This window comes from Dermacentor andersoni, chromosome 8, assembly GCF_023375885.2.
Source record: "Dermacentor andersoni chromosome 8, qqDerAnde1_hic_scaffold, whole genome shotgun sequence".
NCBI lineage: Eukaryota > Metazoa > Arthropoda > Arachnida > Ixodida > Ixodidae > Dermacentor > Dermacentor andersoni.
Window position 1 is genome coordinate 147,951,426 of NC_092821.1, and position 15,430 is coordinate 147,966,855.

At 50.5% G+C, this 15,430-nt stretch overlaps 1 protein-coding gene across 2 annotated transcripts in view; it reads left to right on the plus strand.

Annotated features, from left to right (window-relative positions):
- TyrRS-m (Tyrosine--tRNA ligase, mitochondrial) overlaps positions 1 to 2,510 on the plus strand; it is a 51,665-nt gene extending 49,155 nt beyond the window's left edge. For both annotated transcript variants that reach the window (XM_055069526.2, XM_050176571.3), the window contains exon 13: positions 1,000 to 2,510. In XM_055069526.2, coding sequence (XP_054925501.2) covers positions 1,000 to 1,037 — 38 coding nt within the window. In that variant the 3' untranslated portion in view covers positions 1,038 to 2,510. The remainder of the gene's footprint in view (positions 1 to 999) is intronic.
- Positions 2,511 to 15,430: the final 12,920 nt, after the last annotated feature.

Sequence of the window (15,430 nt, forward strand, 5' to 3'; positions counted from 1 at the left end):
GCTATGCGTACATTCACTCTGCGAAAGGTCGTCTGCTGCGCTCGAGCATCGTAGGCGGCGCCATGGTCGAGGAGGGACCGTGAAAGAGAGGAGAAACTAGGAGGAGTGAAGGCGGAGGAGGAGAGTGGCACTACTTTACGAAGTTTCAGGGGCTTTACTCCAACACCCTCTCCTCCCCACCTTCCCCTCTCGCACACGCGAGATTGAGCCGCGTTCGCCGGCTCACCCTCGCACGCTCGTACGCAAAGAACATGGCGCGCGGCGAGTGCGTTATCGTCCTTGCCGCTGATCGAAAAAGCAAAAGCTGCGCGACCCGCGCGGCGACGCCAGCGTGCTCCCGCGCACTAGCACTCTCCCCATCCACGATGATGCGGAGTTCGAATTATCGGTGGCGGTGCGGATTTCAGTGTGAATTAGCGGGATGTGTCACATATTGCTTTCAATACATTGTGGGACGGACCGCGGCAACTAATTCGAATTATCCGAAATTTCGAATTAACGAGTAGTGAATTAACGAGCTTTTACTGTAGTACTTGTTGAAAGTTACGAGCTGGCATAGTGACTTGGCGTGCTGGAAAACCATCCTTCCTTTAATTGCCTAAACCTCCAGTGACCATAGACTGCCACGGAATTTTCGTGAAACTAACCAGGGAAAACATCAGGAAGGATCAGGAAACTTGAAATGGCAACTGCTGTAGACACCCTGGTTAGTATTTGTGATGTGCCATTAAGTTTGTATTAGTTATAGCTAGTTGCTGTCCCATGCAAACTGCAAACAGGAGGCACGATGCCTCCTGTTTTGTCCACCTCTATCCATCCACTATAAATGCTCTAAATTTTTGTTCCAGAGTGTTTATGAAAAAGCCATGTCTTACGATTTGCCTTGTAGGTGCTTATGTTGGGCTTGTTTGTACCAGGCACTCATAAACTCGGGCGTCTGTAATTTGTAGACAGATGTTTGACGTGGTGCTCTTCTCTTTGCTGGTTTATTTGTTCCAGGCAAGAAAAACTACTACCTCATCAAATGGCTCGTTTGACAAAAGAAGCAGCCATTGTGAGCAACCTGAAATGGGACTGTGCTTCCAACCACCGCCTGTCGACTGCATGGCAAGTGGCGAGGCTCGAGTGACATCGAGATGCTCAGCTTCGTTGGGACCTTTGGAAGGAAAGGAATGAGCAGGCCTGGGATAGTGGTGCCCCTGTGTGTCAAACGCTAATTTTGCAAAAATGAGCTGGACAGTCACGCTGCACTGTTTTCTGCTTTAAAGAAGTAAGGGTCACGAAAAAAACCCGTAACGATTGGGGGTACAAAGCTTCCTTCTTTTTCAAAATGGAGAAAGTGGGAAAACAAAAACATTAAATTTCCACATACACTTACACTTGCGATCATCCGCCGTGTAGCGTACAATTCTAGAAGTGAATGCAAGAAGAAAGCGGCAGCACAGTTTTCAAGTTTCTGTGTTATATGACTTCAGTTTCATTTTGAAAACCTACCATGGCTTTCAAACGTGACAGAATACTAGATTACTTCTGAGTTTTGGCCCAGGACTGGCACCTGGTACTCCGCAAAGCACTTGGAACCGTGCTACTTGCCGCTGGCACGTATAGCTTCCCTATGGCTTCTAGGCTACTGCAGATACCTTCATCTACCAGTTGTGATGAAGCTGGTCTTCCTTTGGAAATGTTCCTAGCAAGCTTTGCAACAGGCTCACGAGTAAACATGTTCAAAAACTCGGTCTGCATACTATCAAATTTGTGAAAACAGCCACGATCTATTCTAATATGTGTTTGGCTGAAGCGACTTGGACACTGAGTGAACTTTTTCTCGGTTACCAGATTAGCAATCTTTCGTAGAAGATAACAAAGGGTACATTTCATTGTCTTTGCGATCACTGTCTAATTGTCACATGTATATTTATGAGGGAGCTTTAGCTCGGGTCCAACTTCAGTGCCGCCTATTGAAATACGGGTAAAACGCAGAAACGCTTTCCTGAGATAATTGCTTGGCTGATTTTAATGAAATTTGTTGCATTTAAAAGTGAAAGTTAAATTCTAGTGGCTGTTAGAACCGGAATATTGATGTAGGGCCTGAATGTTTCCAAAGGAATTTTTAAAAATTGCTTAGTGATAAAAATACAAGCACAAAATTTACAAGTTTGTAGCTCTGCACTAAGGACAGATATCACAGTTCTGTGAACTGAAGCTGTTAGTGTGTCAAAACCACACGAATTTGATAAATAAATTGATACCTTAAGTGAATTTGTTACAAAGATTACAAAGTTTTCGCAATGGTCCTATGCACATCTTAATGGTTGGTCTCTTTGAGAGCCATCTATAATACATCATGTGTCTGGTTTAGGTGCTATTGAGTGCAATTTAAAGAATTGTGATAGCTTTTCATTGCTAAGTTAGAGTTGTAAACTTGATAGTGTAATTTTCTGAATAATTTTATTTTGGACAATTATTATTTTAAAAATTGACTGCATAAATAAATTTCATACCAACAGTCACTAGATTGTTCCTTTTTCTTTTAAATGCAATAAACCTCATCAATTTTGGTGTAGTGGCTGCCGAGAAAAACGATTTTGCCTTTCCCACGTATTCAAAACAGCAGCCCCCGAGCTAAAGCTTCCTGTTAAGAATAATTATTTTATAATGATAATAAATTGAAGCTGTTTATGCTGCAATTTTAATTCTCTAAATTTCCTGAAAGAAATGAAAAAAAATTTTCTCACTCACTCAAAATTGTGCAAATTTTGCATCCATATTTGGTTTGCTTGTTGGATGCCAGTATTCCATTTTTGTTTATGTTTGCAGAATTATGAGTCGCTGGCAAATTGTGGCCGTTATTCACCATTTGTGGCAGCAAAAACGTAGATGCAGTCTAACTTTGCTATAGCAAAGTCTTGTCTGACACAAAAAATACCTTTGAGCAAATCCAATATTTGTTGCGTCAGGCATAAGAAAAGAAAAGGTCAGTGATTGCACCCGACATTTTTGCTTTCCGTACAGACAATTTGAGGCACATATAAACAAAAATTTGTTTCCCTACAACCGATATTGTATTGGACCCGCATTTTTTGTTTCGTTATAGCAAGAAATACATCAAGCATAGGCAGTAAGATTTTAGGTTTACATCATTAGAGAGCTTTAGCTTAGTGTTTACTGTTCAGTTTGCAAGGACCAGTGTATGCGAGCCTAGCTTACTGTCGACTCTGCTCACGTTTCACGTGGTCGGGCATTGCAGAGAATTTTGACGATTTTGCATTTTTGATAAGCACATTTCCCGGCCAAACAAGCAGCTCGCAGTTAGCTTTGTAGTAAACAACAAAGAATGACAGAGGTGCCAAGTCACACCATTTCATCAACTCTGCAGCAGAGTGAGGGCATTGTTTCGTCCTTCATGTGCCAGCATGAACATTGTGTTAATGCACACTGCCATATCCCAAGCAGCACCGTGCAATTTGTTAGTATGCACCACTCTTAAGAAGGTCTGTATGATAGCAACCAATTCATTACAGTAGACGTCTGGTAAATCGATTCCGGTTAATTTGATTTCTCGGTTAATTCGATATCGACCAAAGGTCCTGGTCGGCGCCCGTGCATTTATGTGGGCCCAAACTTCATCACAAAATTGGTCGGATTATTCGAACTTGATTGGTAAGCTTTGCCGCAATACAGCCGTGTGATGCGGTGTGCGCAAATTGTTGCGGCGAAGCATATTAAGAATAGAAAGGGGCCACTGTCACGGGGCGTAGTATGCGCTTCTTAATTACTATTGTAGTGAAGAAGAATGCCCGGCGCTGCAGACACATCGCCAGTCGTCCGGGAGGCGCGAGCTCGAGATGGCCTGAGCTGCTCTGGTCGAGACACGCTGCCTGCTGCTTTCTTGTGCCGTATTCATATTGGATCCATATTAAATTCATATTGGATTCATATTGGATTCATATTATACAGGTTGGGCACGCACCGTCTACCTATGCGCCTAGCGAGCGTACTGGCAGCCATTCAGAGCTGCTTCTGACGTTGCTGTGGTGATTTGAGCCCTCGCTTCGGCCGCCCATGCGCATCTTGTATAATAGACCGTCAACGGGGCCAGGTACGCGTCCATTAATTATATGCGCGCGCGCGCGCCGTGCATCATGAAGGGGAGGGAGAAAGCTCGTCTGTGTTTTCGAAAAGCTACCGAAAAGGAAGACGGATGAATGAAAAAAAGTAAAAGAAGTCGAGGGGACGTTTAGAGCCTGCATGAGCGTTGAAGCCCTGCCAGTTAACTTATTAGGCGTTTCGGTGCTCGTACTGCGACCGGAGAGGGCGCATGTGCGGGTGTCAGTTAAGGAACGCGTGCTTTGTCCTGTAACTGTGGCACTTTTTTTTTGTTTACTTGGCGTGCTCCGCCGCATAACATTGCTGTTGTGCGACGAAGCTAAACCTAAAGGCAAATCCTACCAAGTAATTGAACGTGCGTTTCGACGTTTTTTTTTTTTTCCCCCTTCTGCGTTTCATGTAATTCGACCCGCTGGTAAATTCGACCAGTTTCTTCGGTCCTGTCAGTATCGAATGAACGGAAATGGACTGCATATCCATTTTTGCTCTATTGAAGCTATATTGAAGCTCTGCTGAACTTTATTGCTTTAGCCCTGTTGGGGTCTCGGTGCTGACGCCCGTTATTGCCAATGGGTCGCAAGCCCCAAGGGTAGCGTTGGCCTGGCGGCCTGGGGCACTGGAAGCATCCGAAGGTCCCGGCAAAGCATGAGAAGACTGGTAACAGAACAACTTGTTTATTCTAACATTGCAAAAGAGCGGCCGGTCAGGTCGACCGAAGTGGAGAGACGGGAGAGCACGTAACTCAACAGTACAAATCGGAGCCTCCCTCCTGGCGTCCGGGGGCAGCTGCTCTTATACTCTCGGCGTCGCGGGCCAGAAGGAAGGTCACGGGATGAGCCCACGCGACGGCGGAGCATGAGCCCACGACGGCGCGCACGGTCGAGCCGAGAGACATGCTGAACCGAGTGTAGTGACGCATCGCCAACCCGCCGACGGACAGACCTGCTGGCTCCTCACTTGGGGAGCTCCGCTCCCCGGCTGCCGCGCTTTGACAAGCGTGGGCACACACACACACACGCACATATGAAGACACGTGGCACTGAAACACGCCTGGACACGCTTGGCGGGGAGGCGTTGCGGCGGCGTCGAACGGGCCAAAATGTCCGCCGCTTTGACAAAGCCCCGGCGTCCGTTGCATCCGCGCCGGCATTACCGCGCGTTGTAGGCGAAACGTAACAGACCGCCCCGCCGGGGGAAGGAGATCCCGATGGTCAGGGGACTGCATCCGCTGTCCGGAGGGATGTCGCTCGATGATGCTCATAACCGAAGTCGGGCGTCCTTTGGCGTTTCTTGAGCGCAGCGCACAGAGAAGGCCTCGTTCTCACGTTCAGGTGCACACAGGACACTGCAAAGTGACTTCGGGAGAGTTGACATTTTTGTTCTCGTTTCCGGCAAGCGTTAGAACTACGCCGAAAGTCAACCGCTCAGTCAGCAAGCACGGCACAACCCTCACTAAGCCCTGCCAGGCTCTTTCCCCTTTTATACTGCTGCCTAGTTCCTTACAGTAGTTTAGCAGCACTCAGAACGCGTCCACAAATCGGAAAATTGCACTAGAAAGCACATCATCACTTTGAAACACTACACGAAAGCAATAGGTTAAAAATCCTGCCTCAGGAAGAAAAACATCAGTAACAAGCAATTTTGAGGCTGATTCCCACGTTAGGGGCTTCGACTTAAGCCATCGGCGTTACCGTTGAGACTCCCCTTTTTGTAACGCACCTCAAAGGAATATTGTTGCAAAGCGAGGCTCCAGCGCAGGAGGCGGCCATTTTTGGGAGAGATGGTCTGCAGCCATTGGAGAGGGCAGTGATCCGTCTCAATGATAAACCTCGAGCCAGCTAGGTAACATGACAATTTCTGAACGGCCCACACGATACACGCACACTCTTTCTCGGTGGCGCTATACGCCTGCTCACGACTCGTCAGCTTACGACTAGCATACAGGACGGGGTGTTCTACTTCTCCATTTTCCCGTTGGCACAGTACAACGCCCATGCCTCGCTCACTAGCATCACACTGAACAACGAACCCTTTTGTGTAGTCGGGCGATCGTAGCACAGGCTGGCTTGTTAGGGCGCTCTTTAGGGCGCTAAAAGCTCTTTCCTTTGTCTCATCCCAGACGACTGTTTGCGGCTCTGTCTTTCTTAGAGCATCCGTCAAGGGAGCCGCGATATCCGAGTACCTGGGGATGTACCTCTGATAGTAGCCGGCGACACCTAAGAACGACCGAATATCGGTCTTCGTGCGCGGTTGCGGGAAGTCTCGCACAGCGGCCACCTTTATTTCAGAGGGGCGGCGACGACCCCGACCAATCACGTGTCCGAGGTAGACAACCTCGGCCTGTGCTAACTGGCACTTGGGAGCCTTGACTGTCAAGCCCGCATCGCGCAGGCGGGTTAGCACTGCCCGCAAGTGCGCCATATGCTCAGGCCAGGATGCGGAGAATATCGCTACGTCGTCTAGATACGGTAAAGCGAATTCTTGCTGTCCCCGCAACACTTTATCCATGAGGCTTGAAAAGCAGTATGGCGCGTTCTTCAAACCAAAACTCAAAACTTTAGGACGGAATGTCCCCATTGGTGAAATGAACGCCGCATACCTACTAGCCTCTTCTGTAAGTGGAACCTGCCAATAACCCCTGACAAGATCTAGGGTGGAAATAAACTGAGCGCTACTCACTCTCTCAAGGCGCTCCTCGATGTTAGGGATCGGATAAATTTGATCCTTAGTGATGGAATTAAGCTTGCGGTAGTCGACGCAAGGACGAGGTTCCTTGCCCGGTACCTCAACTAAAATCAAAGGGGAGGTATAATCACTCTCACCCGCTTCAATAACACCGAGCTGTAGCATTTTCGTTACCTCAGCCTCCATAATATCGCTCTGGCGGGGTGACACCCGGTACGCCTTGGATCGTACTGGCTCTGGGGAGGTAAGTTCTATGTCATGAGTAAGGACAGAAGTCCTACCAGGCCTCTCAGAGAACAGACCTTGAAACTCTTGTAAGAGCTGGTGTAGTTCGGTTTTCTGCTCAGGCGACAGCGATGCTTTACTTATTAAGTCACTAATGACTTGATCGGTGTCTTTCCTGTTCGTCACTGAGCCTAGTCCCGGAAGCTCGACCGGAAGCTCTTCGGGAACGTTTACCATCATGCACACCACTGCTTCCCGTTGCTTATAGGGTTTGAGCAGATTACAGTGGTAAACTTGCTGTGCTTTCCGCTTTCCTGGCAGACTCACCACGTAGTTAACGTCCGACAGTTTTTGAACAATCCGTGCTGGGCCCTCCCACTGCACGTCGAGTTTGTTCTTTAGCGATGTGCGCAATATCATGACCTCATCGCCCACCTCAAAACGACGGGCCCTGGCTGTCCGATCATAATAAACCTTGGCCCTCTGCTGGGCCTCTGCAATTGCTTCACCTGACAACTCCTGTGCCTTTCTTAAGCGTTCGAGGAGCTTAAGCACGTACTCTACCACGACTGGGTCGTCGCCCCTGCCTTCCCATGATTCTCGAAGCATGCGAAGCGGAGATCACAGCGAGCGACCGTACACCAGTTCAGCTGGCGAAAACCCCGTAGCCGCATGTGTCGCGGTCCTTAATGCAAACATCACTCCAGGCAGACACAGCTCCCAGTCAGTTTGATGTTCAAAACACAATGCTCTCAACACGCGCTTCATGACGGAGTGGAGCTTCTCAACGGAATTCGACTGGGGGTGGTGCACTGAGCTGTGTAACAGCCTTACCCCGCACCTTTCGAGAAAGGCTGTCGTCAAAGCGCTAGTAAACACTGTACCCTGATCTGACTGGATTTCTGCAGGAAACCCAACTCGCGCAAATATGGACAGTAGTGCATTGACTATCTCAACTGAGCTGAGTTCTTTAAGCGGCACTGCTTCAGGGAACTTTGTCGCTGGGCAGATCACAGTCAAAATGTGTCGGTACCCCGTGGCTGTTACCGGCAGAGGTCCCACTGTATCAATAACGAGCCGTCTAAAAGGCTCCGTAATGATAGGTACCAACTTCAACGGCGCCCTCGATTTGTCCCCTGGCTTGCCCACCCGCTGACAGGTGTCGCATGTCTTCACAAAGTGGTCTGCGTCCCGAAAACACCCTGGCCAATAGTACTCTTGCAAGAGACGGTCCTTAGTTTTCTTAACTCCTAGGTGTCCGGACCACGAACCCCCATGCGACAAGCGCAACAGATCCTGACGATAGCATTGAGGCACGATCAGCTGATCGAACTCCACTCCCCTGCGGTCTAGATACTTCCGGTACAGGACCCCACCTCTTTCCACAAAGCGAGCATTTTTTCTTGGCGATACCTTCCTTGACAATGCAGCGTATGTTTTCTAGGCTGCCATCCTTCTTTTGCTCGGCTATCAAAGCCGACCGGCTGACTTTTAGCAACCTGTTTAGTCCGTCTGACGTAGGCGCGATGAGCAAATCTGGAGACAGCTCTTCTAACCTTCCCGTGTCGGGATTTTCCTCTCCAGTATCTGGTGCCTTTAACGCTACAGGCTCAATTTTATTCAGTTCGGGCGTGCTCTGAATACCAGCTTGCTGCGCCTCTGACCCTTTCTCATCGTTCAACAACGTCGGTCCCGCAACTACCGCCTTTGCAGCGAGCTCCCGAACCTTTGATCTGGTTAAGGCCTGAACGCTAGCCTCACCAAACAAAAGCCCCTTCTCGCGCAGGAGGTGATCGGACCTGTTCGAAAATAGGTACGGGTACTGGGGGGGCAGCATAGATGACACTGCGGCCTCCGTCTCAAGTGCTCCGAAAGGTCCTTCAATAAGCACTTTTGCTACCGGCAGACACACGCTATGAGCTTCCACTGCTTGCTTGATCCATGCGCACTCGCCCGTGAACATATCGGGTTCTACGTAAGAGGGGTGAACTACATCCATTGTAGCTGCGGAATCGCGAAGCACTCGGCACTCTTTCCCGTTCACGAGGAGGTCTCGCATGTAAGGCTCGAGAAGCTTCATGTTCTCGTCAGTGCTGCATAAAGACAAAAACACGACTTTTGTTTTTGTTTCTGGACACTGCGCCGAAAAGTGACCCGGCTTCTGGCACGTATAACAAACGCGCGCTTGCCTCGTCTCGAACCGCTTTCTGCGTTCGGCTTCGGTTGCCGCCGTCTCCTTACGTTCGGTCGGACTGCTTTCACTCGCATCCGCACTACGTGTATCCCCCTTTGCTCTCATGGGTGTGAACTTCGGTCTCTCAAACTTGGAGCCAAATTCACCCTTTTGACCGTCCTTAGCTCCGCGAGCCCGACGCGTCACAAACTCCTCGGCTAACTCAGCGGCTCTAGCCACCGTACTAACGTCTGGCCTATCCAAGACCCAGTACCGCACGTTCTCAGGTAACCGACTATAAAACTGTTCTAGCCCGAAACACTGCAGAACTTTCTCGTGGTCACCAAACGCTTTCTCTTCTTTGAGCCACTCCTGCATGTTTGACATAAGCCTGTACGCAAACTCTGTATATGACTCACTTCTGCCTTTCTCGTTTTCCCGAAACTTCCGACGGAACGCCTCCGCTGACAGCCGGTACTTTTTTAGCAGACTCGATTTCACTTTGTCGAAATCCTCTGCCTCCTCTCTCTCCAAGCGAGCGACTACGTCGGCCGCCTCGCCGGGTAGCAAAGTGAGCAAGCGCTGTGGCCACGTTTCCCGAGAGAACCCCTGCTTCTCGCACGTTCGCTCAAAGTTAACCAGGAACAAACCAATGTCCTCTCCAAGCTTAAACGGCCGCATCAGGTCAGTCATTTTGAACAATACTCGTTCTCCTGCACCGTGTGCCTGACCTCCATTACGAGCGCGTTCCATCTCTACCTCGAGACGCTTCATTTCCAAAGCGTGTTCGCGCTCTTCTTTTTCTTTCTGTTCTTTTCGTTCACGCTCATCTCTCTCTTTCTGTTCTTTAAGTTCACGCTCATCTTTTTCTTTCTGTTCTTTAAGTTCACGCTCCCTCTCCTCAATGGTCTCAAGGCATTCCGACAGCTCGTCATCCTCAGCTTCTAACTCAAGAATAGCCCTTAGCAGTTCTGGTTTTCTGAGTTTGTCTGAGACATCCAGACCCAACTCTCTTGCAAGCTCCAGCAATATCGGTTTGCGCAACGACTTCAAATCCATGGCTGCTCTGAATGCTGCTTTCTCTACTGTCTACTATTGTCTTGCCGCAAACTAACCCGGCAGCAACGACAACCACAATTACCAGCTCTGTTTCTGACACTAACAAAAGCCTGGCAAAACTCAGAAGAAGAAAGTCCCGCACTCACCAAACCTCGCAGCCAAGAATTCCGCGCAGTCGTTCCGCTGCAGGCAACCAGTCATCACACAGGGCTCGTTGCACTGCTCCCGGATGGTCGTTGTGCTGCTCAGCATACAGTCAACCGCATCTCTTCGCTGCTGGCCTCCGTTGTCGCGATCTCACCGCTGGCAACCAGTTGTTGGGGTCTCGGTGCTGACGCCCGTTATTGCCAATGGGTCGCAAGCCCCAAGGGTAGCGTTGGCCTGGCGGCCTGGGGCACTGGAAGCATCCGAAGGTCCCGGCAAAGCATGAGAAGACTGGTAACAGAACAACTTGTTTATTCTAACATAGCAAAAGAGCGGCCGGTCAGGTCGACCGAAGTGGAGAGACGGGAGAGCACGTAACTCAACAGTACAAATCGGAGCCTCCCTCCTGGCGTCCGGGGGCAGCTGCTCTTATACTCTCGGCGTCGCGGGCCAGAAGGAAGGTCACGGGATGAGCCCACGCGACGGCGGAGCATGAGCCCACGACGGCGCGCACGGTCGAGCCGAGAGACATGCTGAACCGAGTGTAGTGACGCATCGCCAACCCGCCGACGGACAGACCTGCTGGCTCCTCACTTGGGGAGCTCCGCTCCCCGGCTGCCGCGCTTTGACAAGCGTGGGCACACACACACACACGCACATATGAAGACACGTGGCACTGAAACACGCCTGGACACGCTTGGCGGGGAGGCGTTGCGGCGGCGTCGAACGGGCCAAAATGTCCGCCGCTTTGACAAAGCCCCGGCGTCCGTTGCATCCGCGCCGGCATTACCGCGCGTTGTAGGCGAAACGTAACAGCCCCTTCAGTCACGAATAGCGGTCGACTGTCGATAAATTGTAAAATTTACATAATTTTATGCCAAGGTGCCGGAAACTCCATGGAAAGCAAGTCAAGGTGGTAGAATGATTCTGTGCATTTTATATAGTGACCCATCATAATTACATAGTAATTAAATAATAATTTATTGTAATGTCAGTCATGCTGCAGTTAATTAAAAATATTGAATCTCCCGCTCGAATTACATGCACAGGTTAATTATTGGGTGCAAGCATTACAATAAAGGGGGGAAAATTGAGTCCGCAACACTTCCATAGGCTACTGCAAAAGCAGTAGAGGGAAGACAATGGGGGATTACATTGGGAAACCATTACGATTCACTTTTGTTTCTTAATGTAGTTTCCCAAGGCATTCCCCAAATGTTTTACCTTCAGTGCTTTCGCAGCAGCAGCCGGAAGAGTCGCGGGTTTTCAATTTTTTAATGGAAACGCGCAATTAGAATCGTCACAATCTCTTGCTCATTTGCTCCGTTGACAAAAACGAGGTGACTGTGTCCTTTTTGGTAGTGGAGGTTCAACGCCAACGATCATGATCTTATGGTCCGTAAAGTGCGTAGATGCGTACTTTGGAAATGTGATTGCACTACAATTGCATTGCACGCCGAGCCGCGTTGCGCCGGGCCCGTACTTCGGATGCGTACTGTCGCGGTCTACCACGTGGCTTCGCAGGCGTCGCCGAGGCAGATGCTCCGAACCCTTGAGGATCCATTTTGCAACACGCACTGGAGACGAGCCAACGCGCGTCCTCACAAATGGCGAGCCCTCTCACGTGACGTCACGAACCGCTAGGCGCGGCCCCCTCTCCCCCCCCCCCCTTTACCCCGTGACGTCATGAACCGCTAGGCGCGCCGCGCGAACTGTGCGCACCTTCGTCTCGCCGGTTTTGCATGTGGTGGTGCTGCTGCTGGTGAAGAGGTAAGGCCTCTGGGCTCTCGCTGCAAAGCTTGCTCTTGGTGGCCTGGGCTCGAATCCGCTGTCAGGATTGGGGGCTCAATCCCATCGCTCGAGATCCGTTGCCAAGATTGGAGTCCGGCATGAATTCGAAGGTAAGCTGGCCCATGCCGTCGTCCAACTTAAGCACGCTGAGGACGTTGATGAAGGGAAGAACTGCTTCTCATCGAGAACGAGGAAAATGGGTTTATTCACAGAAATTAAATCAGTCTAACATGACTGCTTAAGAAAAAGAGTGTCAGTCCAACATGACTGCTCAAGAGAAAGTGTGTCAGTCCAACCTGACTGCACGAGAGAAGTGTCTCGAGCCTCCGCCCAACAGCCGTTTTTAAACACTCGGTCCTCCGGTGATACAAGGCAGCGAATGTTCGTTTCGTCATCGCAAAACTAGCCGCCTCCCGCGAGAGAAGGTCTGGAGCAGACGACAGAGGGGCGCTGTTCCGCAGTATCGTTTACACCCACACACACGCAAACACACAGGTGCGAAGGTCTGGAGCCGTCGTCGGAGGGGCGCCGTTCCGGGAAGCTCGGAGACATTCTGGGTAGCTCGTTGTCCCGCTGCGGCTTGCTCCCGCGTAGCAAAATCAGGTTCGCGCCGGGGACCTCGGGCACAATAGTTCGTCCGTCGAACCCGTTTCGTCACAACGGCGATGGGGCTGGTGGATGGAGGCGGTTTTCAGCACAAAGCCCGCTTCTTCGAACGCAGCCTAGCTGCAGCGACGGAGAGTGGGGGATGCGCGCCTTGTCCCCCAGTCGTAATTGGGTGGCAATTTTTCCTTGCAGCTCGCCATTCTTAACACCGCCTACTGGCGAACGGATTCTGAATTTTGGAATCTCTTAGTTTATTGCTAGTTTATTGCACCTGGATATGTGTACGTAACCACCTTCCATACCCATCATGAGCTTTTCCTATACTATACATCGATCTCATACGTACTATAGTTACCTTTTAGCGTTCCTACCATTAAATGAAACAGCGCCGTTGGACACCGCCGAAACGCCCCATGAGCCAAGTAGTGCTTCCGCACTAAAATATTTCTTACAGTAACTACCAAAACGCTCCGCCGAAAAGGTCCCATCAAACACGGCATGTGCTTTCGCCAAAGCGGCCGTCTGGAGTGATAAATTTCACTCACAAGTGAAGCGGGTGTACTGTAGGAAAGCATAGTGTTCAATTTACTCAAAGCTTTAATGTTTGTTGTCTATTCTTTGCAACCACTGCGCAGAAATGGCAAAAAAAAAAAGTCGCGTCCCCAAGCGAATACGCCGTGACCGAAAGGGTTAGCATAGAGTTTGTGGAAGTTCCTTCGGTCACCCGGGCGCATTCGTTGCTGTGCCTTCGAACGACTGCCCCTCGACCCCGCGCGGTTTTCCCCGGGCGCCGCGGCCTCGCCTCCCGAAGCGCCATGCCACGTGGCCCTCCGATTGGGTCGTGTGGGGTGTGACGTAGGGAAGAAGCCTTGACCCGTTTAAAGTGGTGATGCCGAAAATCTGAGACTCGCACTTTTGCGTTACGCTCACGATGAACCACTGGCTGGACATCTGAGTGGCTCAAAGGCCTTCGCAAGGCTCGGCCATACTGTCAACTGGCCCGGTATGAAGCGAGACGTTTTCCGAGATTGCCGGACTTCGCCACGTCTGTCAGACGGTGAAGTCTCGCGATGGCCGTCTGCCGGGTTTCGTGAAGCCGACCGACAGTCGGCGGCCTTGGCAGTTAATTTGCTACCTGCAACTTAAAGGGACCTTTTCCAAAGAGTATAAGCAAGGCCTTCGGCACTTGGTAGTGTTCGATCACTTTACAAAGTGGGTGGAACTTTCTCTTCTCCGCAAGGTGACGGCTCGGGCAGTCTATGTTGTCCTTGGTGTCAGTGTTTGTTGGCTTCTTAAGATTGTGTGTGTGTGTGTGTGTGTGTGTGTGTGTGTGTGTCATTGCAAAAAAAAGGAATTTCTACGTGCAAACATCAATACCCAGACGTTAATTCAGTGACCCTCTCGTCGAGATGGCACGCCGCCCTGCGCAGCTCCCATCTCGACGACCAACTCTGGGCGACCCAGCAGACCTACGAAGCGGCGAAGAGGCAAGACCTCGACGTCCCATCGTGGGAGACCTAGGCCCAGCCGACTAAACTGCTGGTGCTCATTAAAGTTCACTCTCTCTCTCTCTCTCTACGTATAACATACTGTTCGTCAATTCAATATTAATATTATACGACGAAGACCAGACTTCATATACACAAACACGTTTCATAGGCCAATCACACCGAGAAGGCTTTGTTTTACTTAGATGTTAACTGCAAGTTGAGCCTCTCTGTCAATGTTTTTCTTAAGGAAAGAGGGTACCTAAGACGTCTGTCCTCTGTGCTTGAACAACATCCTGAAGCGGAACACTCCGCCCGATAATGCTCGTCCTCACATTCAGCGACCATGTGAGAAATCGTATTTCATCTATTACTAGGGAGTTTTAGTGCTGCGCCATGACCACACAAGCGCAGCGCGCAAGCGTGTTGCGGAACATGGCAGTGCGTGTCCCGACAGGGCACTTGGGGCACGGCACTGCCCACCAACGTGGCATCAGAAGCTGATCAGCGGCTTGATGGCAGATGAGATCGCCGTGCTCGTACGTAGCCGCCGTGACCACGTTGTGCTCCAGGCAGTATGCAGTGCGCAGGAGGCAGAACTGCACAACAAAAAGCAGAGGGTTGGACTGCATTCTTTCGGTGCCACCGTGTCGCCGCCTCTGAAAAATTGAAAACAAAAGCGCTTGTCTGCCGCCAAGCCAGTCAATCCAAAAGTGCTAGCCGGATTGTGAACATGCGTCCTAAAAAAAATCGGCGCACAAGCACTCCGTACAGATGGTTAACCAGCGATGCTGAATCGTGCGGCGTCGATGTTTATCGCTGGGTTAATTCCGACGGTTCATTAATAAACGCAGTTGCTGCTTCCTCTCGGCTACACGAGCCTGTTCTTGTGCCCGAGCTGCAGCATCGGCGCGGCGTAGACGAGCTCGTTCGCGGTTCTGCTCGCGGCGTTGCTAATCGAAAGCTGCCTGCTCCTCAGGAGCACGTATGACGTGTTGCCTACCCATTTCGGAGTCTGAGAGAAACTGCTGCGCGCGCGCTCGGCTGCGGCGGAGAGCAACGACGTCATTACTGGCGCAGCCAATCACGCGCCTCTTGTTTTTCGCGCATGCGCATAGAGTTGCGCCGGAGGAGTTTTCGGCGTACAGGCGAC